The 24,714-nt window shown below is 40.6% G+C and overlaps 7 protein-coding genes across 10 annotated transcripts in view; 4 read left to right on the forward strand and 3 right to left on the reverse strand.

Moving 5' to 3' along the window:
- LOC118417906 (thioredoxin domain-containing protein 16-like) overlaps window positions 1–4,600 on the reverse strand; it is a 29,732-nt gene extending 25,132 nt beyond the window's left edge. For 2 of the 4 annotated variants that reach the window (XM_035823664.1, XM_035823663.1), the window contains exon 1: window positions 4,343–4,600. In XM_035823664.1, coding sequence (XP_035679557.1) covers window positions 4,343–4,514 — 172 coding nt within the window. In that variant the 5' untranslated portion in view covers window positions 4,515–4,600. The remainder of the gene's footprint in view (window positions 1–4,342) is intronic. The other 2 variants (XM_035823666.1, XM_035823665.1) reach the window with 1 other exon arrangement.
- On the reverse strand, window positions 901–3,115 carry LOC118417911. The gene is made up of 3 exons (XM_035823673.1): window positions 2,623–3,115; window positions 2,461–2,492; window positions 901–1,078 (listed from the first exon to the last, which is right to left on the reverse strand). The coding sequence occupies exons 1-3, from the start codon at window positions 2,836–2,838 to the stop codon at window positions 952–954; spliced, it is 375 nt and encodes a 124-aa protein (XP_035679566.1). The 5' UTR covers window positions 2,839–3,115; the 3' UTR covers window positions 901–951.
- A 238-nt stretch (window positions 4,601–4,838) lies between the features above and the next one.
- On the forward strand, window positions 4,839–7,653 carry LOC118417908 (protein O-linked-mannose beta-1,4-N-acetylglucosaminyltransferase 2-like). Its single transcript, XM_035823668.1, has 2 exons — window positions 4,839–4,997; window positions 5,515–7,653. The coding sequence occupies exon 2, from the start codon at window positions 5,528–5,530 to the stop codon at window positions 7,298–7,300; it is 1,773 nt and encodes a 590-aa protein (XP_035679561.1). The 5' UTR covers window positions 4,839–4,997; window positions 5,515–5,527; the 3' UTR covers window positions 7,301–7,653.
- Window positions 7,623–14,550, reverse strand: LOC118417907 (D-glutamate cyclase, mitochondrial-like). The gene is made up of 11 exons (XM_035823667.1): window positions 14,233–14,550; window positions 13,520–13,673; window positions 12,760–12,958; window positions 12,474–12,624; window positions 11,989–12,111; window positions 11,175–11,378; window positions 10,865–10,975; window positions 10,089–10,238; window positions 9,607–9,873; window positions 8,990–9,255; window positions 7,623–8,686 (listed from the first exon to the last, which is right to left on the reverse strand). Exons 1-11 carry the CDS (start codon window positions 14,456–14,458, stop codon window positions 8,540–8,542), a joined length of 1,998 nt encoding a protein of 665 aa, XP_035679560.1. The 5' UTR covers window positions 14,459–14,550; the 3' UTR covers window positions 7,623–8,539.
- A 168-nt stretch (window positions 14,551–14,718) lies between these two features.
- Window positions 14,719–15,967, forward strand: LOC118417692 (phosphatidylinositol N-acetylglucosaminyltransferase subunit Y-like). The gene is made up of 2 exons (XM_035823354.1): window positions 14,719–14,957; window positions 15,794–15,967. The coding sequence occupies exons 1-2, from the start codon at window positions 14,859–14,861 to the stop codon at window positions 15,923–15,925; spliced, it is 231 nt and encodes a 76-aa protein (XP_035679247.1). The 5' UTR covers window positions 14,719–14,858; the 3' UTR covers window positions 15,926–15,967.
- A 110-nt stretch (window positions 15,968–16,077) lies between these two features.
- Window positions 16,078–19,202, forward strand: LOC118417691 (serine/threonine-protein phosphatase 2A regulatory subunit B'' subunit beta-like). Its single transcript, XM_035823353.1, has 2 exons — window positions 16,078–17,004; window positions 17,434–19,202. The coding sequence occupies exons 1-2, from the start codon at window positions 16,123–16,125 to the stop codon at window positions 18,214–18,216; spliced, it is 1,665 nt and encodes a 554-aa protein (XP_035679246.1). The 5' UTR covers window positions 16,078–16,122; the 3' UTR covers window positions 18,217–19,202.
- An 894-nt stretch (window positions 19,203–20,096) lies between these two features.
- Window positions 20,097–24,714, forward strand: part of LOC118417228 (ras-related protein Rab-2A) — a 24,058-nt gene continuing 19,440 nt past the window's right edge. The window contains exons 1-2 of the mRNA XM_035822692.1: window positions 20,097–20,268; window positions 24,528–24,599. Of these exons, the coding sequence (XP_035678585.1) occupies window positions 20,223–20,268; window positions 24,528–24,599 (118 nt within the window). The 5' untranslated portion in view covers window positions 20,097–20,222. The remainder of the gene's footprint in view (window positions 20,269–24,527; window positions 24,600–24,714) is intronic.

Genomic DNA, 24,714 nt, shown 5'->3' on the forward strand with positions numbered 1-24,714 from the left:
CCTATTTAATGCTTGTCGTTTTGCTGTAGTCTCTGCTGTCTCCTGTTCTCTTTGTCGCTTCATTCCGACCCTATTTAATGCTTGTCGTTTTGCTGTAGTCGCTGCTGACTCCTGTGCTCTGTGTCGTTTTTTATGACTCTTATCTGCTGCCCGTCGTTTTGCTGTAGTCGCTGCTGACTCCTGTGCTCTGTGTCGTTTTTTATGACTCTTATCTGCTGCCCGTCGTTTTGCTGTAGTCGCTGCTGACTCCTGTGCTCTGTGTCGTTTTTTATGACTCTTATCTGCTGCCCGTCGTTTTGCTGTAGACTCTTCTGACTCCTGTGCTCTGTGTCGTTTTTTATGACTCTTATCTGCTGCCCGTCGTTTTGCTGTAGACTCTTCTGACTCCTGTGCTCTGTGTCGCTTCATGCCGACCCTATTTGATGCACAACGTTTTTCTGTAGTCTCTTCTGACTCCTGTGCTCTGTGTCGCTTCATGCCAACCCTACTTGATGCACGGCGTTTTTCTGTAGTCTCTTCTGACTCCTGTGCTCTGTGTCGCTTCATGCCGACCCTATTTGACGCACGACGTTTTTCTGTAGTCTCTTCTGACTCCTGTGCTCTGTGTCGCTTCATGCCGACCCTATTTGACGCACGACGTTTTTCTGTAGTCTCTTCTGACTCCTGTGCTCTGTGTCGCTTCATGCCGACCCTATTTGATTCACGACGTTTCGCAGCAGTATTTGGTGTCTCTCCTTCTCTTTGCCTGCTATTGTACTGCGCAATTAATTTTCTTCTTTGCTCCACACTTTTGCGTTTGCTTCGAGCCATGATATTTATGGTATATTTCCTTTCTATATGGGGTAACTGATTTCAGTACCTCTGCTGACTGCTGGGACTTAACACTGTTGTAGTCTAATGTTTCGGGTGTTGGTGTTAAAGGTCACAAGTCCGGCTCACAACTGCAATAAATCAGATTTGCGTGGGACAAGGCAGATGCTTTCCGTGGTGATATCCATAGTTCTTCAAAGAAATCTTGTTCAGGTAACTATTGTTGCACAGATATCTACAAATGCCCCCTCCTTCTTTATATTCAAGCCTACACAGTAAAACAGAGATTAGATTGAAGTCAGTAAAAGCATGTGTTCATTGGTTCTCATTTACATAAATTATGTAACTTGATCATCTCCTCCACCAAACAACAGACGTGCGTAATCTATGTTAAGAAAGAAGGCTTTTTATCGCATTTTCTGATAAGTTATGCAAATTAGTACCTCGTTTGCAAAATACATGTTCAATGATGTTCACCTGTACATAAATTTCAAGAAGTAAGAAGTTCCCAGCATTTACCACAATGAAATTATAGCATTTTCTCATTAATTATGCAAATTAGGTCTTCATTTTGCATAATATATATCTATCATTATTGTTCTATTTCTCAGTTACAAATGTCACATGTTGCAATGGTCCTATAATTGAACTGAGCATGTTTAGACAATTTTCTAATTAACTATGCAAATTAGATTTCGTTTTGCATAATTGATATGCGATCATATGAGGCATCAATTAAGCTATCTACTTACTAAAAATCATGTCAATACGTCAACCCCTTCTTGGTTTATTCCATTTCAAAGTCTGACACTAAACCTGCCCTGCAATTCCAAACAAGCCGTTAGGGAGGCCAAACCTATACCACAGTACTCACGGCATCAAGAGCTGTCTTATTAAGTCTTGTCTACCACTAAAATATCAAAGCCGCAGCATGTCCAGAACTCGACATATCAAATCCGGAAGTTCCGCTGCAAACCCGTAACAGGTCGCTAGGGGGCCCAAAAATTTAATCGTTTTCAAGTCTCATCAAGACCTACCAACATACCGAATATCAATACAATCCATCCAGGCGTTCTCGAGTTATGCTGGTCTTCTACAATCATACTATTAGATAGATAGATACAAACGCTACCCAAAATGTAACCTTCTTGGCGAAGGTAATAATTAAGAGTCACAAATAAATGTTCCATGCCGGTTCTTCACAGGGGAAATTGGTGTAGAAAATTGTAAACAAAAAAATCTAAATAACTTATCTGACGGCATTAATTTGGCATCACTGTGGTAAATACATTGAATACGAGCGATCAGCCCTTAGAATATAAACTCTACTGACAAAAACGTCATATGTGCTTTAACTTCTATGAATGGAAGGGTATGGATCTTTTTCTCAATACACTGAGCGTAACGTTGAATACATACAGATTGTTGTATAATATCTAATATCACGCTTGGCCCACAAGACATAAGACATCACCTATCAAAACTTTATCCACAGGGCAATATCTATGTAATATTATCATCAGTATAACCTAACTTTGTCACTTAGAAACCTTCATATGTATCTAGTGGAGTACTCATATATTCGGAGTGACAGTTCAGGCTCGACTCAAAGGGTTGACAAGTAGATAGTTTTAAACACTTTGTACTTACCAGCTGGTCTTATCTTCAGTCCAAATAAACTCCTGCGCGAAAAAGGACCACCCTTGACATTCAAAGATTGCAACAAACTCCAAGAAAAAAGGCATCAAACTCGTATTTAAAGCCAGAGAATTTTCCTGCAGTACGCAGTTGTAACAGTGTATGTTATCTGACCTGAAAGGTCATCTCCCAGATGCTACACGACCTCCTGTGACCTCCTGTACTAGAACAGGAAGTTGATGTCCTGCCGTTGGGATATGCCAGCTGCCGGCGCTTGCCGAGTTGAGAATTGACCTCAGTGACCTCTGGAATTCCATAAAGCTTCCTTACATATACACTGTACACCAGATTTTCGGAGCAGAAGAATTTTCCTGATTGTTCATATCGCATTATTTCCTCGAGATCATACCTTTGTCAAGTAATTTTGCCTCATCACATACATTGTGAATGATATACTTAATTATTTGGATTCATTATTTCTTGCCACATCACATGCTGGAAAAAAATTCAGAAAGGTTATGTAACATGTCACATTAATTATGCAAACTACGTCGTGATCTAAATCTTTCCCGTGTTCATGTTCCAACAGACATAAATTACATGTGTTGCATTTATTGAAGTGGAGTTATGGATAACAATTGACTTATACAAATTCCTCATTGATTATGCAAATCAAGTCCTCATTTGCATAACATGCATATCATTATGAACATCTTTGCCCAAGCTACCTGCATGCCTAAAATGATGCCAATCCGTCGTCCCTTTCTGCAGTTATCCTCTTTGAAGTGTCTTGACAAAAATGCCCCTGCAGTTCCACAATTAAATGTTAGGGGGCTGAAACTTGCCCCAATATGTCATGGCACTAAAAGCTATCTACCACGTAAATGTCAAGACCATAGCATGTCTGAAACAAGAGATACATTGAAAAAACTGCTATTTAATATTCTCATTAATTATGCAAATGTACTCCTATTTTGCATAATTAGTATTTTATCGTGTACAACATTGTCTAAGGTACCTACATACCAAAAATCATGAAAATCCGTTGTTCCCTTCTTGAGTTATCCTCTTCAGAAGTTTTTGACAAAAACGCCCCTGCTATTCCAAAACTAGACGCTAGGGGGCCAAAACTTATGTCATTTCTTCCTGAGCACAAGAGCTATCTAACACTCAAAAATCGTGACCATAGCATGTTCAGAACACCGAGATAGCAAAACCGGAAGTTGCGCTGCAGTACCAAGGGGAGCCGCTAGAGGGCCCAAAATCTAATCATTTCCAGCTTTCATCACACACTACCAACACACCAAGTATGAAAGCAACCCACCCAGCCGTTCTTGAGTTATCTTGTTTACACACACACACACAAACACACAGACAGACAGACAGACACACAAACGCAGGGTAAAATATAACCTCCATGACATTTCATGGAGGTAATAATTACTAGTCTAAGAGTAGTCAGACTTGATGGGCAAGTGTTTACACAACTCTCTGGATTATATCACTGCTGTGACATTTGTGGTAGGGAGAAAAATGTTTGCGGTGGTTTTAACTTTTCTGTAGTCACACTTTTGAGTTTGCATTAGAGTTTGCAATGAAGATGTCAAAAGCCGTGAACATGCCAGCATTTACAGTACAGTATTACTACTGCATATTGAAAAGTTTCCGCCCCCATTTGGGCTATTCCAAGAAATCAAGGGGGATGGGGGCGGAAGATTTGGACAATTTAGAGGTCACGGACATGACGAGGGAGGGTCAAACAAACGTGGATCAGATAGGGGGATTAGGTTGGGGATGGGTAAAAATCTGGCATGGGCAGGGGGTTCACTGTTAAACCTAAAACAAGACAATAAATGATGCAATCTGAATAATTCCCATGTGCGAACACACTCACGTCGCTTGTAGAAGTAGACGGCGGTTAGTGTGCTGGGAGATCCGATGAAGTCTTCAAACTCTGCTGAAGGCACGGTGTTCACCACTCCGAACTCTTTGGACGCCACCAGAGTGCAAGTTGCTAGCAAAGCAACCAAGCAGATCAACACGAAAGCTTTGCAATAGCTTGCCATATTGTTCAGTTTCGCCAACAGACCACTAGTTCCTTCCTGTTTGGCTTCCTGGGTGATCTGTGAGAAACTTGCGCAGTCGTGCGCGATGCCGATTGGTCAGGTAGTCTGTATACTGCAGTGCTTTCTTTTTCCGCTAGCTGTCACTACTGAGTGGGCAACAACGGTGTCACGAACATACAAGCCTCCCAGTGAAATGAATTAATTTACCACATATGGCAAATGATAGGCGGGGCTCATATTATTTATCATATATGGTAACAAGAACCGCTTACTTATGGATGGTTGGATTGTTCATGACACTGCCTTTTGTTGCAGTGCATACTTACTCCGCTAGATGACACTTTTGTGCCGTGTTCGGTTTCAACTCTGACCCTACTGAAACCTGGAGCTGCTTGCTGCAAACGTGCACGTTCCTTCGGTCTTTGTTTATGTTTCATAATTTGAGTGTCAAACGAAGATGGCTGCTATCTGAAAATGAGTAAGGTAAACAAGTTTCCATCTGTCGTTTGTGATATTTACTTTTGCAACGAAATAATCGAAACAAATAATGAAGTTCAACTGTTGCATGTGATAATTTTTTTTGTGGGAGGGGGGCGTTGCCCCCTACATCTACAACGTTATAAATTATACAAAAGTTATATGATACCCTTGATGATAACCTGACAGTGAGTACCTGAAGATTTCGTTTATTCGTTCAAGTTTTGCATTTTGTAAACCGCCTTCTGAGTACGAGCTGCTTGTAGGATTTAATTGATCCACTCACACTGGGAAGGGCCCCTCTAGCCTCTTTTTTATGTTTAACTTATTTAAATCAAGTGTGGTAGGTTCTTCTACTACAGGTAAGTAGGTTCTTTTACATGCTTGAGCTGTGGCTTTCCTCAAACACAGTACCTCAATTTAACGTCCTATCCAAGAGGCTGCCCTACTCGAAGCTGGGTTTCTACTTTTTCTTCACTTGTAGACTTCATCATCATATTATTTTTTTTTTGTTGCCTTTCAGGTGTTCCATCATCATGGTAGTCATGTTGAACTTGGACATGATCCTGAAGGTTACATGGCTGGTAACAACAGTTGGGTTTGCTGTACTTTTGTCAGACTACCTCAGACTTCGACAACAACAGTGTACAGAAGACACTACAGGAAGACCTTCCAATCTTCCTGACCGTGACCATGTCCAGCAGGGCTCATCGGTGTGGTGTTATGGAGACAACAACACCAACAGGACGTGTAAGTTCTCCAACCTCTGCTTCTCCCCTCAGTATCAACAGTTTGTGTTCTTCCACGGCGAGCAGACTGTCACCCACGGAACCCACAACCGCTTCCAGCCGGCCCTCGTGGACTTGTCCTCCGTTCCTGACCACAACACGCAGTATTTCCAGTATGTTGACCTTCCAGCCTCCGCGCTGACGGACTTCAAGAAAGTTAAGATCTACCCAGGAACAAGTCTGATCTTCAACAGGTTCAATCCAGACAACCTGATGCATGTGTTTCATGACGATCTCCTCCCCATTTATTCCACCCTTCGACAGATTACAGCGAGTGATTTTGGTCCTTTCAACCTCAACAGCAGACTGGTCATCATGGAAGGCTGGCGACCAGGAGAGTTCATTGACCTTTATCAGATGTTCTCAACTGAAGACCCCATCTTCAAACAAGACCTACTTGATTCAGGAGAACTTGCATGTTTTACCAATGCTTATGTTGGTTTGTCCAAGGCAACAACTTGGTATCAGTATGGCTTTAAGGTGCCACAAGGCCCAAAGGAAAACATAACTGTAACAGGCATGGAGATCAGGCAATTCACAGACTTTGTATATGTCAGGTTAGGAATAGAGAATACAGGTCTTACAGAGACAAAGTACATTGTGCTGTTCTCACGTAGATTAAATAGGTTTATTGTGAATGAAGTGGATGTGACGATTGCTTTGGCAAGAGAGTTCGACATGAGGGTTATTACACTCAGCATGGAGTCCCACACTGTACCTCAGCAAATTGCAGTTATAAGACAGGCATCCATGTTAATTGGAATGCATGGGTCGTTCTTGACATTGGAGATGTTCTTGCCTCCTGGTGCTGTTGTTGTTGAACTGTTTCCTTATGCTGTCAACCCAGAACACTACGCACCGTACAGAACACTAGCCAGCCTGCCAGGGATGGAACTAACATATGCAGCATGGAGGAACACTGAACAGCAGAACACAATCACACATCCAGACAATCCTTGGGACCTGGGAGGAATCGCACACTTGGATCCAGCAGAGCAAGATGCCATTTTGAGAAGTATAGAAGTTCCGAGGCACCTCTGCTGCAGGAATCCAGAGTGGCTCTTCAGGATTTATCAAGACACTGTTGTGGATATACCGTCATTTCTTAAGACTGTAAACACCGCCATGAAGGATGCAGAGGCAAACAAGCAAGGAACCTGTGGCACAAGTACATGTGAAGAACATTACGAGAAAATTTACCCAGGCCAGATAGTTGATGTTACATGTCAGACTGTTAGATTATCTGATGGGCATGTTGGATTGCAGTTGTCATGGCAACCACCATGGAACCTGCAGTACCTCAATGCAAAGGACACTGGATATGAAGTGTGGATTCAGGAACAGGGTAAAGCGAGCTATATGCCATGGATTCTCCCCTTCACTAGCCATGTGTTTTCAGAAGGGATAGAGGCTGGACTTGACTATAACGTGTGGGTCAGATGTATTGTTAATGGAACTGTGGTAGGGCCATTTGCTGATGCTGTACAGTGTGTACTAAAGGTTCATGAACCTCAAAAATAGAGGAAGTACTCTCAAAGAAAACAAGAAGCTGAAATGGTAATATTTGCAAGCAAATACATAATGCATAGCCTGGTAATAAACTGCTGCTCTGTTTGACCTTACTTAATCACTTTCATATGGTGACCAGTCCCTCCAGCTCTGCCACTTGCTATGTTTGTCTAGTTCAGGTCATTGACCTTATTTGTTTGGAGAAGATGAAAAAGAGTAAGAATGGGAGCGAAAACAAGACATTTCCCTTCAGTGAAGGTAAACATAAGTATACAAATAACTGGCTGGGAAGAATAATTGATGTTACATTGAAATAAAGAAAGTGCCAATATGATTATGTAATAAAGCATTTTATTGATATTTTATGTCATGATCTTGAGTTCATATTTCACAAATTTATTGCAATCACAAAATGTAGTTTGATTATTCATACACCACTTTCATAGTAATTCTGTAAACATCTTGGAAATCATTATACAAAAATTACATTCCTGTATGGTAAAAATACAATTTATATTGCAAAATTACAGATGTATTTATCAAAAGCATATCACTGCTGAGGTAGCCAGATTTGGTCTATTTCTTTTTCAAATGAGAATATGACAAATTGCAAAAAGTTTCTTCAGAGACAACTGAGATATTTTAAATACATTGCAAATATGACATTCATATAATCTAGAAAGTTCACTACTATCATCTTCATCACAAGATAATGCAACAGTCATAAATATTCTTTGCTGCATTAATGTGACTGGGCAGAGATGCATCAATAAAGTGATGAGACCAAATTAATGTAATGTAATAAGCAAGGATAGAAATGTTGATTTTAACAGAATTACAAAGGAACTATGATCATTCCATTCTATCTTGTCTAAAATGTCACCCTTGTTAGGTAGTATCCAGGGATTACTGTAAATGCAGAAACTTTCGCGGTTGTTTAATATTCGCGGTTATCATGGTGGCCGCTTCACTGCGAACTTAAAACCACCTCAAACACTTTTCCATGGCAGTGCATAGTACTACCGCAAACTTCAAACCACCGCGAAAAGTCCTTTTACCCACTAAGCGAAATTAAATCCCCGCAAACTTAAATGCATTTACACTTTATACTGCTGCTGGGGTCCCTAACATACATGGGTGGGCAGCAGTTGGCTATAGCTACACAAGAAATAACCTTGGCATTCTTTTTTGCCCCAATATCCCCACAAATTTACAATCCATGATGTAGGACATTTTTTGTACACCATGTAACTAGTCGAGTCCCAGGATGGTCCTCAGGTTCTCCATGATCTGGGCATGCTCAGTACCGAACTGCAGCCCATCAACGACCAATCCCAGCTCTGCTGTCATCCCGTCCCGGAGACCGTGTTTTATCATGACGGACATCACCTTCTCTTCCTGCCAGGCGAAGCAATGGAGGTCAGTATATCAATACATTCAAAAGGAATAAAAAAAACAGAAATATGTGAGAATATCTGATGAAGGCTATTTCAACTTGAGCCGAGTAAGTTACTGTAAACTCTTCGACTTTTTTGAAGTGGTTTTATTTTGCAGAAGGAGAGAGATGGAGGTGTTGTTTCAAATTTGCAGTTGAAACAGTGCTCATACAAGGGAGCTAAAATTCACGAAGCTAAAATGATACAAGTACCTTTGAAAAATGCCTTTTTAAGAACTATATGTAGTCACAAACCAGGTACTCACCCTTTCCAATGATGGCACTGAACCAAGAGGTTTACGAGAGTCCCGTGGGAAGCCTACAGCCCTCCTGAGGTACCTGTCATGGATAGGACAGGCCTGCAGCACATACAGGCCAGCAGCGACAGCCCAGCCGCCCCAGTTGGACACCCCCGCTGTAATGGTATAGTCTGCTTGTACAGCACAGGCGATCTCTGGTCCATTGGTGATGTACTGATGGACTTTCTCCTGCACCCTCCCCATCCCCAACTCATTACCTCCATCTCCTATTCCTGTAAGGAGAAAGAAGACCATAATAGACCATGACTGTCAATCATAATTAGCTATTTAACCAATGAGAGAATAGCAATTAACAATACAACCAATAAGAGGGTGGCTACATGTCTGTCATGTTTTTGCGTTTTTAATCTGACAGTTTTGAGTTTTGACAGAGGTGAACTATGGCTTCAGTTGATGGCAAGAGAAAACATTATATCCAGAAAATGGAAAATCCTAATAAATCATAAATCAGAAACAAAGTGATTATTTCTTAGCAGATGTAGGTTCTTAATTTGCATTAATTTGGATTCACTACTTACAGTCCATGAACAAAAACTGCAATGTGTCTTGATATCAATTCTCACCAGTAGTTTTTATCCCTGGGATTTCCTCATTGGCCACTTCAAACAGCTGGTCAATGGGGCTGACCAATGAGGAGATGTCCTTGGCCTGCATGGTTCTGTAGGTGCCGTCAGCTGCCCTCCCGACACGTTCTATGGCCACCAGGTGGTCGTACCTGGGTCTGGAGACGTCCCCGTCATGGGTGAGGAACTGCAGGGCCGAGTCTCTGTCTGGGGCTGTACCATTTGTAGGTGGGTAGGGCAGGACTGACACACCTTCTTTTAGGACCCCTGAAATTAGCACAAGCTTTTGATTATTGCAAATTTCAATCAAAGACAACTCTTTATTATTTCTTCATTCCTTTTGACATCATATCCTGGTTATCTATTTTTTTCCTAATTGTGAAATGAAAACAACTGTTATGCAATTAATTTCTATACATAATGAGCAAATGCACACACAGGTAAAAACACACAAAATTTAATTCAGGATTACACACACCCACCTGTCTGTACACAGTCCTCCACAATGTCCCTCATCAGCTGCAGCCTGCTAGCATCCATCACCATGGTAACCTGCTTCCCCAGGGCTTGCAGCATTGCTGCCATGGCAACAGCACCAGGAGGGCCATCATTTTCTTCTGGTGGGGTCAACTCTATCAAAGTAGAAGATGTAATGGGTAAAGCAGTCATCTTCAATTGAATTGAAGTATGATGCTTTTCAAGTAGCCAATAGTGCAATGCAGCTCCTGTATTTAGCATAGCACACTGGGTCACCCCTACTCCTCTCAATATTAAAGAGTGGTTGACACTTAAGGTTAATGCCTGAAACTCCCTCATACACAGAGCCACTGGCTTCACGTCATCATCCAAAATGATCAATGCAGTCCCATACTACATTATACTAAATCATTTTTATTTCACTCTTCTTTCTCTTTTCAGGATATAAGAAGTGAGAATCTTCTCTCTGGGTGCACATTTGATTTATGATAAATATTATTGATAACATCTTTACCTTGAATCTTTACCTTGTATTAATAGCCTACCAGTGTTTATCACACAAGCTACACAGTTATACAGATGATGCAAAAGTGCGACAAATCATGAACTAGTTTAAGATAGTTTGTTGGCAATTCAAAAAGAGAAAATTTAATAGTAATGATCAAATAGTACCAGTAATGTTGCACTGTCAAAAGCAACATGATACATATTTGGAATACTGCAAGGACTAGAAGATGGTTGGTTGGGTGATACATTGTAAGGAATGCTTTTCATGTTTTACCTGTATGACAGGGGAAGCCAGTTATGATAGCCACAGAGGAGGCGTGGGACAGGGACAGCACACAGCGCAGTAACTCCCCCGGGATGTGGAGGTCACTGATACCTCTCCTCCCTGAAAGAAACATTCAAACAAATCTAGGATTACAAACAATGTGATAACCAATTGCAGCAATAACCAATGTGGTAGAGACACATAAATAGCATTCAGTGAAACAAATAAAATCTGATTTTGTCAATGATTAGCAAGCCTAAGAGCCAGTACTCACACTAACAAGAGGAAGATTTATTTTGTGTCAAAACTTCAATCTTACCAGGATCAGCTTGTACTGCCTTCTCCAGTCTGTGTATTTGATCAACAGCCAGTTCTGATGCCACACTGTACAGCAAGGGTTCCTGGGATACCTGGACAACCTTGGGTGTGTCAGCAGGATCTGTTGTTGTTGTCGTAGGAACTGTTGCCATGGCATCAGCAACAAACATGCACCCAGGAGAGTGAGTAAAGGCTAGTGAAGACTCTGCAGAACATGATAAAAAAACATCTTTGTTGGTGTTACTGGAAACTCTTTCTATAGTTTTACATTACATACTACAAACTTTATCATCGTTTATTATTCTTCCTAAACTTGATATTTGATAACATCACCATGTGTTGGCAAAAAGTACATCATTGTTTCTCACAAAATTAAAAAAAATATGACATTGTATCCATAACCAAGGAGCTTTGATTATTTTGATGAAAGCTTCTTGACCTAACACTGTCTTCAACCAAGGAGGTTAAGGAGTCTTCCCCTCTTTCAACCTCCTTGCACTAAGTTGGGACATTCATGGTTAAGTGCAAATGTCAAATGTGAAGGGAAAATCTATACCATATCTCTCTTTTATCTGTTTCAGGGCATCTTCTATAGGGATATCCCATCGGCGAAAGGTGATTTCAAATTTCAATATTTCAGTTTGAAACCACTGTCCGTTGACTTATGGTCCATTAGTCAATGGACAGTGGTTTCAAACTGAATGGTATTCCATATACGGTATTACTCTGTTTTTAGATACAATGTAACGGATATAGGTTACTTCATGGATAAAGGTGGTGAACTAGCATTACAATGTAGAGGGAAAATGCCTTACTTGCAGACTGTACGGAAGGCTGAGTGGTGACACCACAGCACCAGAACACTGGTACATCCCCAGGCTGGAACTCCACAATATCTCCCACATGGTCCGCTGTCAAGTCAGGGATTCCTATCATTGCTACAATATGGAAAGGAAAGAAAGTAATCCAACTTATCTCTTCTTTAATATTTGTGATCCAATTGTTCACCAGATGTGCTGAGTTTGAATCCCTGATGTTGTGCCCTGGGGAATTCCACAGCACATTTCACTCTACTAAAGTGTAAATGAGTACCTAGCTTAGGCTTGGGACGTCCCACATAAAGGACACTAAGTTATCTGGAACTTACGAGCTGTTGCTGCAGAACGTGAAAAGTCACATCCCAGAAGTATCAGTAAATGGGTTCATGTCAGCCAAAATTTTGGTAAGTCCCAGTTTGACTACGAATTGGTCTTGTAAAGTTTGGTCTTGATTTATAATCATGTTTACTAATAATGGTTACCTGGATCCCCAATGTGGATGGGAGCCCCGTGCACATCAGGCATGTGGTGAGTGATCCTGTACACCACGTCCAGTTTGTCTTTGGGAATAGGCCGCATGGTAAGGAACATCTTACACTGGAATGGACCCACAGGATGGCATGGAATATTGGCCTGAAATGACAGATTAGTAATACAGTAGTAGACATTGTTTATCATTAAGGTAAAAATGTACCTTTTAGTAAGTTTTACCTTTAGCGACAAATAGAGAAGACCATAGAATTAGAAATCATTGTTGACCCAACTAACCTCATACATGGACACACAGACCCCCTGCTCCAAATTTCTGACAGGAACACCCGCTGACATAACGGCGTCCTCAAACGAGAAGCTGCAGCCTATGTAGAAGGTTACCATGTCCTTCAGCTGCTCCGTAAACTCCGACAGATCTCCAACTTTCTCTGTCAGTGTGCCGTCTCTGTACACACTGTACAGTGCAACATCAGTTCTGAAACAACAGAAATCAGAATCTTTCACATGGAAGCAGTACATACCATTTCATTGGCCAACTTGGTCTACATAACAAAAGCAGCCCAACACCCTGGTCAACTTAGGGTTAGGGTTATGGTTAATGTTACTCATTGTTAGGGTTAGGGTTAGGGTTAGGTTTCAGTTTTGGGTTCGGGTTACAATTAGGGTTAGGGTTAGGGTTACTATGGTTAGGGTAGGTTACGGTAGGGTGTTGGGCCATTAGTTGACTAGGTTGGGTTTGGGTTAGGGTTAGGGTAGGGGTTAGGGTATTGGTCCATTAGTTGACAAGGTTGTTAGGCCGAGTTAGTCTAATATATAATCATGGGCCGAGTTGGTAAAGGGCTAATCTCAATGGGGATTGATTTCACTGTAGGGAGAGAATAGTGTACTTGGAGTTGTTCTAACTTGAGGATAAATCAATTAAGACTGACATCAACAAACATTTTCGCAGTGCTTTCAAGTTTGCCGTAAAGACGTCACCATGAAAACCATGAGGTTCAAACCATTATTGGTCCCATTAGGACAAACATAACCTTACCTGATATCTGAGTCCTCGGCAAGTGGAGGTGCCCCATACTCACCAACCTCGCTCATGTACAGAAGGGGGAGTGGTCCTGCATTTGCCTGGCAGAACTTCTCAAAGTCTTGTGCCAAGGACTTGTGCACAATGGCAATATTGGCCTGGATACGACCTATTTGATGGAATAAAAGTATTAATATCTCAACAGGTTTGTCTCATTCTCACTTATTGATTCAGAATAAACTTAATTTTTGCCTAGCTTTCAAGAGAATTGCATTGTGATTTGCATATCTAATATTCAACTATATGAAGCACCACTTATTACAGCTATCTACATACCAAAAATCATGATGATCCGTCAACCTCTTCTTGAGTTATTCCCTTTCAAATTTTGATCCTAAACAGGTCCCTGCAGTTCCAAAACAAACCACTAGAGGGCCCAAACCTATACCACTTGCTCTTGGCCCCCAGAGCTATCCACCACTAAAAATCACGACCATAGCATGTTCAGAATTCGAGATATCAAACACGAAAGTTCCGCTGCAGTACTGTAACAACATGCTAGGGGGCTCAAAATCTAATCATTTCAAGGTCTCATCAAGACCTACCCACATACCAAGTATCACAACGGTCCATCTACTTTAGGCATTCTGGAGTATTTAAAATACACACACACACACACACACGCTACCGAAAATGTAACCTTCTTGCGAAGGTAAAAATCTGCCTACCTTTGCACATGCCAGATGTATTCCTACCATGCATGTTTCCACTTCTGATCAAACTTCTCAAGTCTTTGGGATGCATTTCTCCAAAGGAACCGTCAGATGCCATGTCTGATGCTGGACGAATCTCACGCAAACTCAAAACAAAACCGGACTTCCCACTGTATCTGGAGATCTCTCGCAAACTTGGGAACTTAAAAACTTGTCTGAACAAAAAGTGCGCTTTATGCATCCTTTCCACCAGCTGCCAGAGGAGCTCCTCTGGTACTGGTGTGGACCTGCAAAACAAGTTTCTCCATCGGACTTTGCTGACCTTTGACCAGTTCCACCGCATCATAACGCACAAATCCTCTCGACGGTTCGATCCCAATACTTCTTAGTTATCACAATTTTTAGTAATATTATGTATATAAAAATATATTATATTTAGAAAATTAATCGTTTATCCAAATGTACCTGCAAAATGGCTTGGAAATAGTTTTGTTTCTAGTGCGTTTACCGGCGGTAGACCAATGGAAGACGTTTCAGTACTGAGTGTCAGGTGTGGGATTATGTTATCCATCCTGCCGCCAGGTAGTCTAGCTATAACCTCAAAACTAGACATTTTCTCCTTCTTTGGACTCTTATAGCGGATGGCAGATCTCTGGCGCTTCCCTGCACTTCTCACAGTTATCTGGGGATCTGTCGGAATCTTCTTGTACGGAATCTTCTTCACAGACCACGGAGAGAAGGCGAGTGGTCGTTTGAAAAAATCTTTGCCCCTCCCCTTTACGTTTACCCGCCTTGTTCCTGTAAACGGCAAGAGTATCACCCTGCTTGATTTTGACTTAACCTATAGGCGTGGTAAAAATAGAAGTATTGATTGAATGTTTGTTGCCGTTTGCTGATATTTTACATATCTGATTTATCATGTAGCTGTTACCAAAAATATGCGATGGAATTGGAAATTATCCTCAGAAACGTTAATGTGTTACTTAAGTTACATTTACAGGATAGGCGGAGTCCAATTACACGGTTGCCAAAGATACCGAATTCCGGAGGTCTATTTTTCAAATAAACCACTTGAGAGGAGGGGTACTTTGATCCACAAATCCTTTACATACCTGTTCATAGTGCCTGTATCTATTAATAGCATGTACTTGAGCCATAGATCAGTTATAGTCTGTGTGACACAAACTCTACTGTCCAGGGTTGTAACTGGCCAGCAGATGTTGGACGGGCTGCTATACTTATAAACGAGATTAAATCAGTGACCTCAGTGACCTCCTGGCTGCAAGTGTGTCTCCTTTGTATCGCAGTGAAAGTTAACAAATTTACAGTACAGGTTTACTTGTAGCAAGGAGCTTGATGAAAGCTTCTTGCTTGTAAAACTTGTACTGGTACAGAAAGGCAAAAAGCTGTTTTCTGTCAATATTTCAGTATTGCTATAACTTGTAATTTCTCATCATATTACTATTAATAAACAGTCCAAGTTGTTGTCAATGAAGTTGTTACTCTAGTGTTCATAAAAAATTATGTGCATGAACAAATAAGTATTAAGTATGATTTTTTCTGTATTTCTCTTCAGGGCTTCCCCCATGGATGTGTTGACCCTGCGTACTGGTGCTACTACAGCCTGCTGATCCCAGTCACTGCGCCCATGGCTGTGTTCTTCCTTTTTCTCAACTGGCTGGGTCTCAAGTTCTTCAGACACAACTAATGCACCAGAGACAAAACACCCTTCTAGACTGAGGAAGGAACTGTTCCAAACATATCACTTTGAGACTTTTACCAGACTGTAGAAAAGCAAGCAATACTGCAAAATTATACATGATAAACAATGAAGTGGAATTTTAGTTGGGGGATGGGGAATGTAATTCTTTGAGTACGCCGGTTTGTTCCATAGATACAGTGCAAATGGTAATCATGGTGGGTAGAGGCTCAGGAGGCCTTACTCCCGTCCTGAAACTGAAGGTGGACGAACTCTTCATACAATGGCTGAGTGACCCTGACACCCAGCAGGACCTGAGGGAGACCCTTCAGCATGTACAGCTGGGGGAGGGGGATCTCCTCATCACCAGCTCCCCTCAGAAGGCAGGGGTTTCCCCTCGGTCTCTTCGGCCAGCGTCACCGTCCACCCCACCTGCTTCCCCCACCCCGGGGAAGATGGTCAGTCCACGCAGCCCACGCAGGAGAAGCTTCAAACGGCAGCTGCCAAAGACACCGCCTGTCAAAGAAAAGCCCAAAGGCACCCCGGTGTCATCTGTAGGTGCTCGCATACCTCAGTTCTACTTCCCTCATGGCCGTCCCTCTCCGAGCAACAACATAGAGGCCACGTTACAGAGAATCAAGCAGACGTTTGAAACGTTTAAAGATGGGAAGGTATTCAAGTCTCAGTTTGCTGCAATAACAAAAGCCTGTGGATGCCCCCTGTACTGGAAGGCACCACTGTTCCTTGCAGGCGGGGGTGACAGAGCACCCTACGTTACAGCCAGTAGCTTTATCCCTGTATGGAGGAACATTCTCACAACATGCCATGACGATGCATCCAAGTTTGTACGCCTGCTCGCCAAACCACAGACTGGTTCTACCAAAGGGAACTACATTGTTGCAGATGATGTAATTCCCTTTGTGCAAGACTTGATTGACACGCATCCAGGATTGCTTTTCCTGCAGGAAGCACAAGAGTTTCACTCCAGATACCTCCATACTGTCATAGCAAGGATCTTCTACAGTGTCAACCGGTCCTGGTCGGGAAAAATCACAGTGCCAGAACTAAGAAAGTCCAACTTATTACAGGTACTTTCTTAACTTTGTCATTAATGATTAAACCAACAACAACAAAGCAGCTAGGAAGCCCAAAATTAAATCATTTCAATGTCTTGTCAAGGCCTAACCATATACAAATGTACCAAATATTAATTCAGACAATCCACCCTCTGGCATTCTCTAGTTATCGTGTTCACAGAGACAGACACGCATATTAGTACAAACACTACAGAAAACATAATTCTTAGGGCTATTAAGGTAAAAAAAAATTAAAATGTGCTTTAAAATATTTCAGAATTTAAGGCGTACTTGTAAAGTTGATTAAAGTATGCTACCTGACTGTATCCAAAACCTAATACAGTTACTCATTTAACTTTTACCTTGTGTACCTTGTTATCTGGATGTCTTACCTTCATTAAGGTATGCAGTGATTATTCATCTTTTGCTATTGCCTTCCAGGTTATTGCCACATTGGAAGAAGAAGAAGACATCAACCAGATCACAGACTTTTTCTCGTATGAACACTTCTATGTCATATACTGTAAGTTCTGGGAGCTGGACACAGACCATGACCTGTACATCAGTAAAGATGACCTGTCACGACACAACGATGGAGCCCTGTCTCCCCGCATTCTGGACCGCATCTTCTCTGGTGCAGTCACAATGGGGAACAGTATCGTTCAAGACGAGCGCATGGGGTACCCGGACTTTGTCTGGTTCCTGTTGTCAGAGGAAGACAAAAGGTACCCCACAGCTGTTGAGTACTGGTTCCGCTGCATGGACTTGGATGGTGACGGCATCTTGTCCATGTATGAGCTGGAGTACTTCTACGAGGAACAGTACAACAAGATGGAACAGCTGGGAATCGAACCCATGCCCTTTGAAGACTGTTTATGCTCAGTACTGGACATGGTCAAGCCCAAACGTGAAGGTAAAATAACGCTCGCCGACCTCAAGGCTTGTAAGATGACCCACATCTTCTTTGACACCTTCTTCAATCTGGATAAATACTTAGATCACGAGCAGAGAGACCCGTTTGCAGCAGCGAAGGAGGCTGAAGAAACAGCAGGCATGTCAGACTGGGAGAAGTATGCAGCAGAGGAGTATGAAATGCTTGTTGCTGAGGAGAATGCCAGCGGAGGTCAGGGACAGGATCCATACGATGACCAGATACCAGAGGAAGATGCTGGCTTTGACTTTGGGATGGTTGATGATGATGATTCTTGGTCTTCTAATTACTGATGTGTTAAAGATAGAGCACTCTGATATCAGAATATGCTTCAATGTGTGTTTAATTTTGCTAGGAATAGGAATGTGTGTATTGCAAAACATTGATTATAACAATTAAGCATGTTCAGATGAAGAAAAGTTAAATATTTTCCATGTGTTGTTTAACTTAGTGCAATTTTGCCAGCACATCTTTGTATTTTAGATTGTGTACATATGAGACCAATACATGCACATGTGAACTTTACAAAGTTGCATATACATTCTCACTATGCACAGGCTGCAACTGGTGGTAGAGTGATTCTTCTGTATTTATTACTTTGAAAATGAGTTCTATTGTAAACATGAACACCCACCAATTATATCAGTCAGATTTCAGTCAGCAATATCAATTACCTATATGTATATTGTCTTGATCTTCCTAAGTAAATGTGACAAGATATTAAAGCATAACAATCTTTATTACATATTTTTGGTCAAATGAACACACATTAACTATTGCAGCAGGTCAGGACTGGTATATGAATATTTTTCTGTCTTTTTTCTGCGTGTAACATGTAAGTCATTTATTTTTTATTGAGAGCTTGTCTATATATACTTGTGTGTTCTCTTCCTTTTTAGTATGTTAGATCTGTACTGACTTCAGCATTTTGTTGCACTTGTCTAGTTTTGTTATCAGAATTTATGTATAGCTTGACACTAGTATACAGTGCCAATGCAAATCACTGAAAAATGATGGCCTCGAGCTTCATATTGGTGTATCAATATGATATCACTTTTACCTCAAAATTACAGTTCACACTTCAGGCTTTGATATGTCATCTGTGGTAGAATGCTTTGTAGGTTGCAATCTATGTGTACTAAAATTATTTTTGATGTATGTTTTTATTATTGGTCTTTTTGTCATTTTTGTGAAAAACATTTGGCTTTTCATAAACGTAAGTCTATTTCTGATGATATTGGTAGATGTTTACTGATTAAAAATGCCAGTTGTCACGTAACCAATGGCTTGTCTCTTGAGTGAATTGTTGCTCTCATATTTTTTTAAGAATTTTGACTTCATGATGTATTTTTTTTTTTAAATTTTTACTTGATGTATGATAAGCCCTCTCACAGAGGTCAGAATGTATGTGCTGCGACAGTAATTCTAGATAACGTGATCACATGTTATCTAGAATTACTGTAATAATAATAATGAAATGTAAAGGCCCTGAATTTGAAAACTGTCCTTTGTTTCGATTTGCATAACAACATCCAGGCGGTATTTTTCTCTGAAGCGCTGATTTACTGTTAAAGGCGCCCAGAGCAGTTTTTTTAGTCTTTTCAAATTTAATTTTCAAGTCATTTTTACACACAGTAAGCTTAAATAACACTATCTCATTGCATAGCGACCTCTATTGAGCAAAGATGAGACGTCGTTGGGTGGTGAGAACTCATTGAAAATCGAGCGCTGCATGTGCCATTATTTCAAATTTGTGGAATGCACACGAACATGACCAATGAATCCCGAACGCTTCCGGATATGTCGTCACTTGTTCGAATTAGGTTTTGATTTGCAAACGGGCGAATCAGATTCAATTCGCTCGGTGACCTCATGCATTCTAAAATCTCAGAAAAGTACCTACGGGAAACCGTTAGTGGCTCGATTCTGTGCTGATTTGTTGTAGGTCCCAATAAATCAAAGGGGGCCATTTGCGACATGACTGGGCGACGAAGGAGGGGCAAATGTGAAAGATTCAATTTAAGCAAAAATATAAGAAAGGAAAATTTTACTTCACTATCTCATCACTGTAGCGGAAACAATTCCAAGAACGTTAGATATTGTATGAATATGAACTCAATAATAATCTATTTAATTGTGCCATAAACCATTCAATAATTTGAATATGCCCAGCTGAACCCGGAAGTGTGTCGTGTCACCACGTGATCTACTCCCATAGTGCACCAGGCAGTTGGGTGACGTCATCTTAGGTTTCCTCATCGTTTTTGGGAGTCGAGTCGACTGAGAAGTAGCCGTAAAGATGTCGTACGCGTACCTTTTCAAGTACATCATTATAGGCGATACAGGTAAGAGTGTTAAGAGATTCTCTGTGCGTGATTATGTTGGGAAACTCTATGTCTGTTGGGATGAAATGTGGACGGAAAGTGTCGGTTCGGATGGCGCAGGTTGTCACGTCTGTCTTTAAACATGGCCGCTCTGCTCATTCGATTTACTCCGCAATGTTTTCCTCTGGTTTTACGCTTTCTTCCACAATGAAAGCTCGGCAAAAACTTTGTGTCACACACGAGAAACCTTTACCCTCCATGAAGAGGAAGATTCTGCGCGTTTTACCATGTCATTTTGTTAATGTTTTCGTCCAAAACAAAATGGCGGCACACCTTTCGCAAAGGTTCAAATTTTGCATGCATGATGTTTGTGTCTTCAGTAGAAGGTTCATCAAATTCCGAATTCTTTTACCAAGTACATGTATGACCTTATGCAGGTTGTCCTCTTATAACGGTCATTTTGACAAACTGATAGTCACTGGGACAGTGAAGAGGAGAAGCACGCAATTTTTTTTTCTGAAGCGAAGAAAATCAGCTGTAAAATGATGCTCACGTCACCTGTTGTGTTCAACCTTTCCCTTCCACTGTAACTGATATTATTTTTGTAATAGTATAGAATGAATATGTACAGTTTTGATATATCCTCATGGGTAAAAGGATATGGTCTACTTCCATGATTTAACGCTCTCGTAAACAACTCCAAGGACAGGAGAGATTAAAGAGGTAACGTAACATACAAGAGCCCACATCAGCATGCTGGTCTGGTATAAACACCAGAGAGCTTTCTCTGAATGACTGATCACTACCTTGGCTGGATGACTGGCATTTACAGTAGCATCTATGCTGGATCATAGCTATCATTCTCACTTGCTCCATGTTACACCATGTTCTAACTGCAATTTTTCAACTGGTTGACTATCTGTATCAGCCAAGGAGGACAAGTCTTTGTTCCTACAAGTTGTGGTAATTCAATTTCTACTTTGTAAGTTGTTGGGAGCGTTATCATCATTGTGTTTGGAGATGAATAGCTTTTCTCTGAAGACTTATAGGAACAATATTTTTTTGCCTTAAGAAAAATCAGTCATGCTATGGTTACAGGATGATGTTTTGACAAGATGAATTAATGATTGCAGTGGAAAGTAACAAGAGAAGGTGCCCTGTTGCCAGACTGATGGCCATAAAGAAAAGCCTATGTGAGATTTCCATGGAAAACTAAAACTGTAGACATGTCTCTTCAATGAGCAAAGAATTATTATTACTACATTGTAATTTGTATCTCGGTGAGATCCGTGACAAAAACAGTTGTGACAACTTTTGTTTTCTTTTAGAATTAAAGAAGATTATCATTACCTCATGCAACTACAAAAATAGTATTGGATGGCAAAAGACAAAACAATTTGTATACAAATCAAACGAGACAAAGGCCTGTAGTATCAGCCTAAGTAAACCTGAAACCACAAAGAGAGCAGGCATTACGACATTCTGTTTCTGTGTCTTGTATCACTTTTCAACCAACGATTTGTCATGATTTGTTTTGTTGTGAATGGCTAGGTTGGCTTCCATCCCTGTTGTATCCAACAGGTATTTTCTGTGCCTTCCACAAATAGGATCCACAAACACGTATCCCAGCAATTATAATAGGAATGGATACTAGACTATTAAACAGGAAATTCAATTGTCTTCAACATAATGATAATGCTGTCATTCGTTATTTTATATATATTTTCCCTACTCTTATACATAATCAGAGTTTCTGCTGTTGATAAACGTGATACTACTGTTAAGAGTGTGCAAATAAATGGGTTCTTTAGTTCCCTCATAAGTCATAACATGTAATAATAAAAATTGTAAAATTTGTAGTCAGTGATGCCCTTCTAAGAAAGCACTACAGTCTGGGATTTGAAAATATGATAAAATTTGGTATGACACAAAATAGACAATGCTGTAGTTATTTATTCTCAATCTCATCATATTTCAAATTTGTAGGAAGAAAGACATGTCCTGTTTATGAACCAAAGCACAGTGTCAGATTTTCAAATTGAGTGTTGTTGTTTCAGAGGTGTAGAAAGCCCTTTGTGTACCAAAATGGCTGACTTTTAGCATGTCTTTGTGTCAGCCCAGTGAAGTGACAGATGGTTCCAAAAGAGGCAAATTAGTGCTAATGACTTATGCATTATATTAATAGCCAACTATATACACACTTACTTCCAATATTCCACAACTATAAGCAGAAAACAATTCAAATCCGTGTTATTCTCCTGAGCACACAGTTTCAAACCATTATTTTGGCCATTTGGTTTAAACTAAAGTAGGATTTGTTTACCTAGCCTAGATTTTTTGTTTTTCATCTGCTGACGTCAATACCTTCTTACCTTTTGTAATCTATTGAAAGTCTTTGTCAACACTGCTGTTCACACCACTGTATATCAATTTATGGTATGGTCAGATCAAGTAACCTCCTTGGTCAGATATTAATCATATCAGTGCTATATGAATAAGTCAGTACTGTAACTACCTTGAATCTATTTGAATTGGTCATGTACCATACTATGTTTGTTCACAGCGCTTGAAATTAATTTTGGGGGATAGGTGCACTGGTGCTTGAATGTCAAGAATGTGCTCTATACTTGTGTGCAATGTAGGTTACCTACACAAATTATTTGTGTAACGTACATGAAGGTACTATTGTACACTGAAAGACTAGTATATAGGTGCATTGATGCACTGACAATCAAAAATAAAGGTACACATCTTGTATTTTAGGTGCACAACATATGCACAAGTGTGGACAACAATGACGGCCTGCCTCAGTAAACAATGACTGATATGCGGCAACGATGATGATAAAATATGCACCCTATATTTCAAGTTCTAGTTCAGCTTCTCTACTTATTCTTGTGGAAACAGCATGTTTTAAGGCATGTGGAAGTAGTTCTTTGCGGAACGAGACATATAAGTTGTTTTTTAACAAGATACATTAGGACCTGACTTGCAGTACTATTAACCGACAATGTAATTGGTATTTGTCTACTGAAATATTCATAAGGTCTCTGACTTTGTCGATCATTCATATGGAAATACCTTTTGTTATTTTGGGGATTGGAATAGACAGTAGGTTACAGGTGCATGGTACAGGTGGCAGGTGTGACAAATGAATTTAGCGGGCGATCAAGTGGAATAGAATGTTATTTCAAATCAGTGGTTAACACTAAGATGATGGTAAAAATAAGGTCGAAAGAAACACTCAATTTGTGTGTTATTTGTACTTTAAAAAGAATACTTTTTCTTTCAGCACATGTATTTCTAAGATTCTTGCACAAGCCATTGTCAAAAAGTTGGTTTCAAGGGTATGATTTAAAGTTGACCCAGGCAGTAGAAGTGCATTGTTACTTAGGGCTATGTCACAGTAGATTTGTTTTTACCATCAACTGGCATGCATGGTTCCTGTAGGCTGTATACGGGTATGTGTATTCTTGCCAGCTGTGTTGTTCATACTGGTAAAGTGAGTTTTAAGATGCCTAAAGCATTTTGATTAGTGTGATGACACTTTACCATGTGTTATCAACACTGCTTTGCACACACAAGTATGGTTACATAATAGCCAGACATTATGTAACCATGTTTACCAGGTGAGCATGTGCACAAGTTATAATTAGTGCTTTGTTTGTTTTGGTTGTAACATCCACGGGTTGGAGCAGTTACAGTGCATAACAACAAAATCTGCATGTATATGTTATGATGATGTCCTCAAGTCGCTATAGTTGTTGCATCATTAAAGCTGTATCTCTGAAGGCCACAAGATGATGTATGATAACAGCAGTCGGAACCTTTCTCCTGAGTGCAGATCTGGCCACAGACCAAGACAAGTCTGTAGCCTGTACTGATGGTTGGTACTTTCAGACAAGCACAATGAGTGAATAAACAGTTCCTAAGGACTGCAACCCTTTCCAGTAGCCTGCATGCATGTCGAGTGAGTAACACAGCAAGGATTCAAACTCCAACCTCTTGGTACAGAGGCAGAGTCACTTATCATCACTGGACAAAACATGCTATTTGCTGGCAGAGCACATTTCATCCCTGGAGTTCTCTATAAGCTTTTCATATTACCCGATACCCATCCCAAGAAAGCATTTTCATGACACAAAAAAGGGGAAAATACATTATGGCATTTTTTAATGTGATAATTCATTTGAGTCAAAAATGTTGCAAACAATCTGATTTAGAGTAGCATATTTGTTCAGAAACAAGTTGTTGACTTGAGTTGTTTTTATGTTTTTCAGGTGTGGGAAAATCCTGCCTACTGTTGCAGTTCACAGACAAACGTTTCCAGCCTGTTCATGATCTCACAATAGGTACGTATAGTCTTACTATGTACATAGCCTGGCACTTCTCCTGTAACTGTAGATATCTGACCATGCAGTTCCTTGCAGTCAGGGATGACACATTCCAGTTGTCCATCTCCAGGGG

Source organism: Branchiostoma floridae, chromosome 6 (assembly GCF_000003815.2).
Source record: "Branchiostoma floridae strain S238N-H82 chromosome 6, Bfl_VNyyK, whole genome shotgun sequence".
Taxonomy (NCBI): domain Eukaryota; kingdom Metazoa; phylum Chordata; class Leptocardii; order Amphioxiformes; family Branchiostomatidae; genus Branchiostoma; species Branchiostoma floridae.

Excerpts from the sequence above, each read along its gene's own strand:
- LOC118417911 (XM_035823673.1), bottom strand. The coding sequence starts at position 2,838 with ATGCGATATGAACAATCAGGAAAATTCTTCTGCTCCGAAAATCTGGTG. Across the intron at positions 2,493-2,622 it reads TCTGGGAGATGACCTTTCAG|GAGTTTATTTGGACTGAAGA; the intron begins GTCAGATAACAT and ends TTTTTCGCGCAG. Across the intron at positions 1,079-2,460 it reads ACTGAAGATAAGACCAGCTG|GCTTGAATATAAAGAAGGAG; the intron begins GTAAGTACAAAG and ends TTTACTGTGTAG.
- LOC118417908 (XM_035823668.1), top strand. The coding sequence starts at position 5,528 with ATGGTAGTCATGTTGAACTTGGACATGATCCTGAAGGTTACATGGCTG.
- LOC118417907 (XM_035823667.1), bottom strand. The coding sequence starts at position 14,458 with ATGCATAAAGCGCACTTTTTGTTCAGACAAGTTTTTAAGTTCCCAAGT. Across the intron at positions 11,379-11,988 it reads GCCTTCCGTACAGTCTGCAA|AGTCTTCACTAGCCTTTACT; the intron begins GTAAGGCATTTT and ends CATGTTCTGCAG. Across the intron at positions 9,874-10,088 it reads GGAGGACTGTGTACAGACAG|GGGTCCTAAAAGAAGGTGTG; the intron begins GTGGGTGTGTGT and ends TGCTAATTTCAG.
- LOC118417692 (XM_035823354.1), top strand. The coding sequence starts at position 14,859 with ATGGCAGATCTCTGGCGCTTCCCTGCACTTCTCACAGTTATCTGGGGA. Across the intron at positions 14,958-15,793 it reads TCACAGACCACGGAGAGAAG|GGCTTCCCCCATGGATGTGT; the intron begins GCGAGTGGTCGT and ends ATTTCTCTTCAG.
- LOC118417691 (XM_035823353.1), top strand. The coding sequence starts at position 16,123 with ATGGTAATCATGGTGGGTAGAGGCTCAGGAGGCCTTACTCCCGTCCTG. Across the intron at positions 17,005-17,433 it reads GAAAGTCCAACTTATTACAG|GTTATTGCCACATTGGAAGA; the intron begins GTACTTTCTTAA and ends ATTGCCTTCCAG.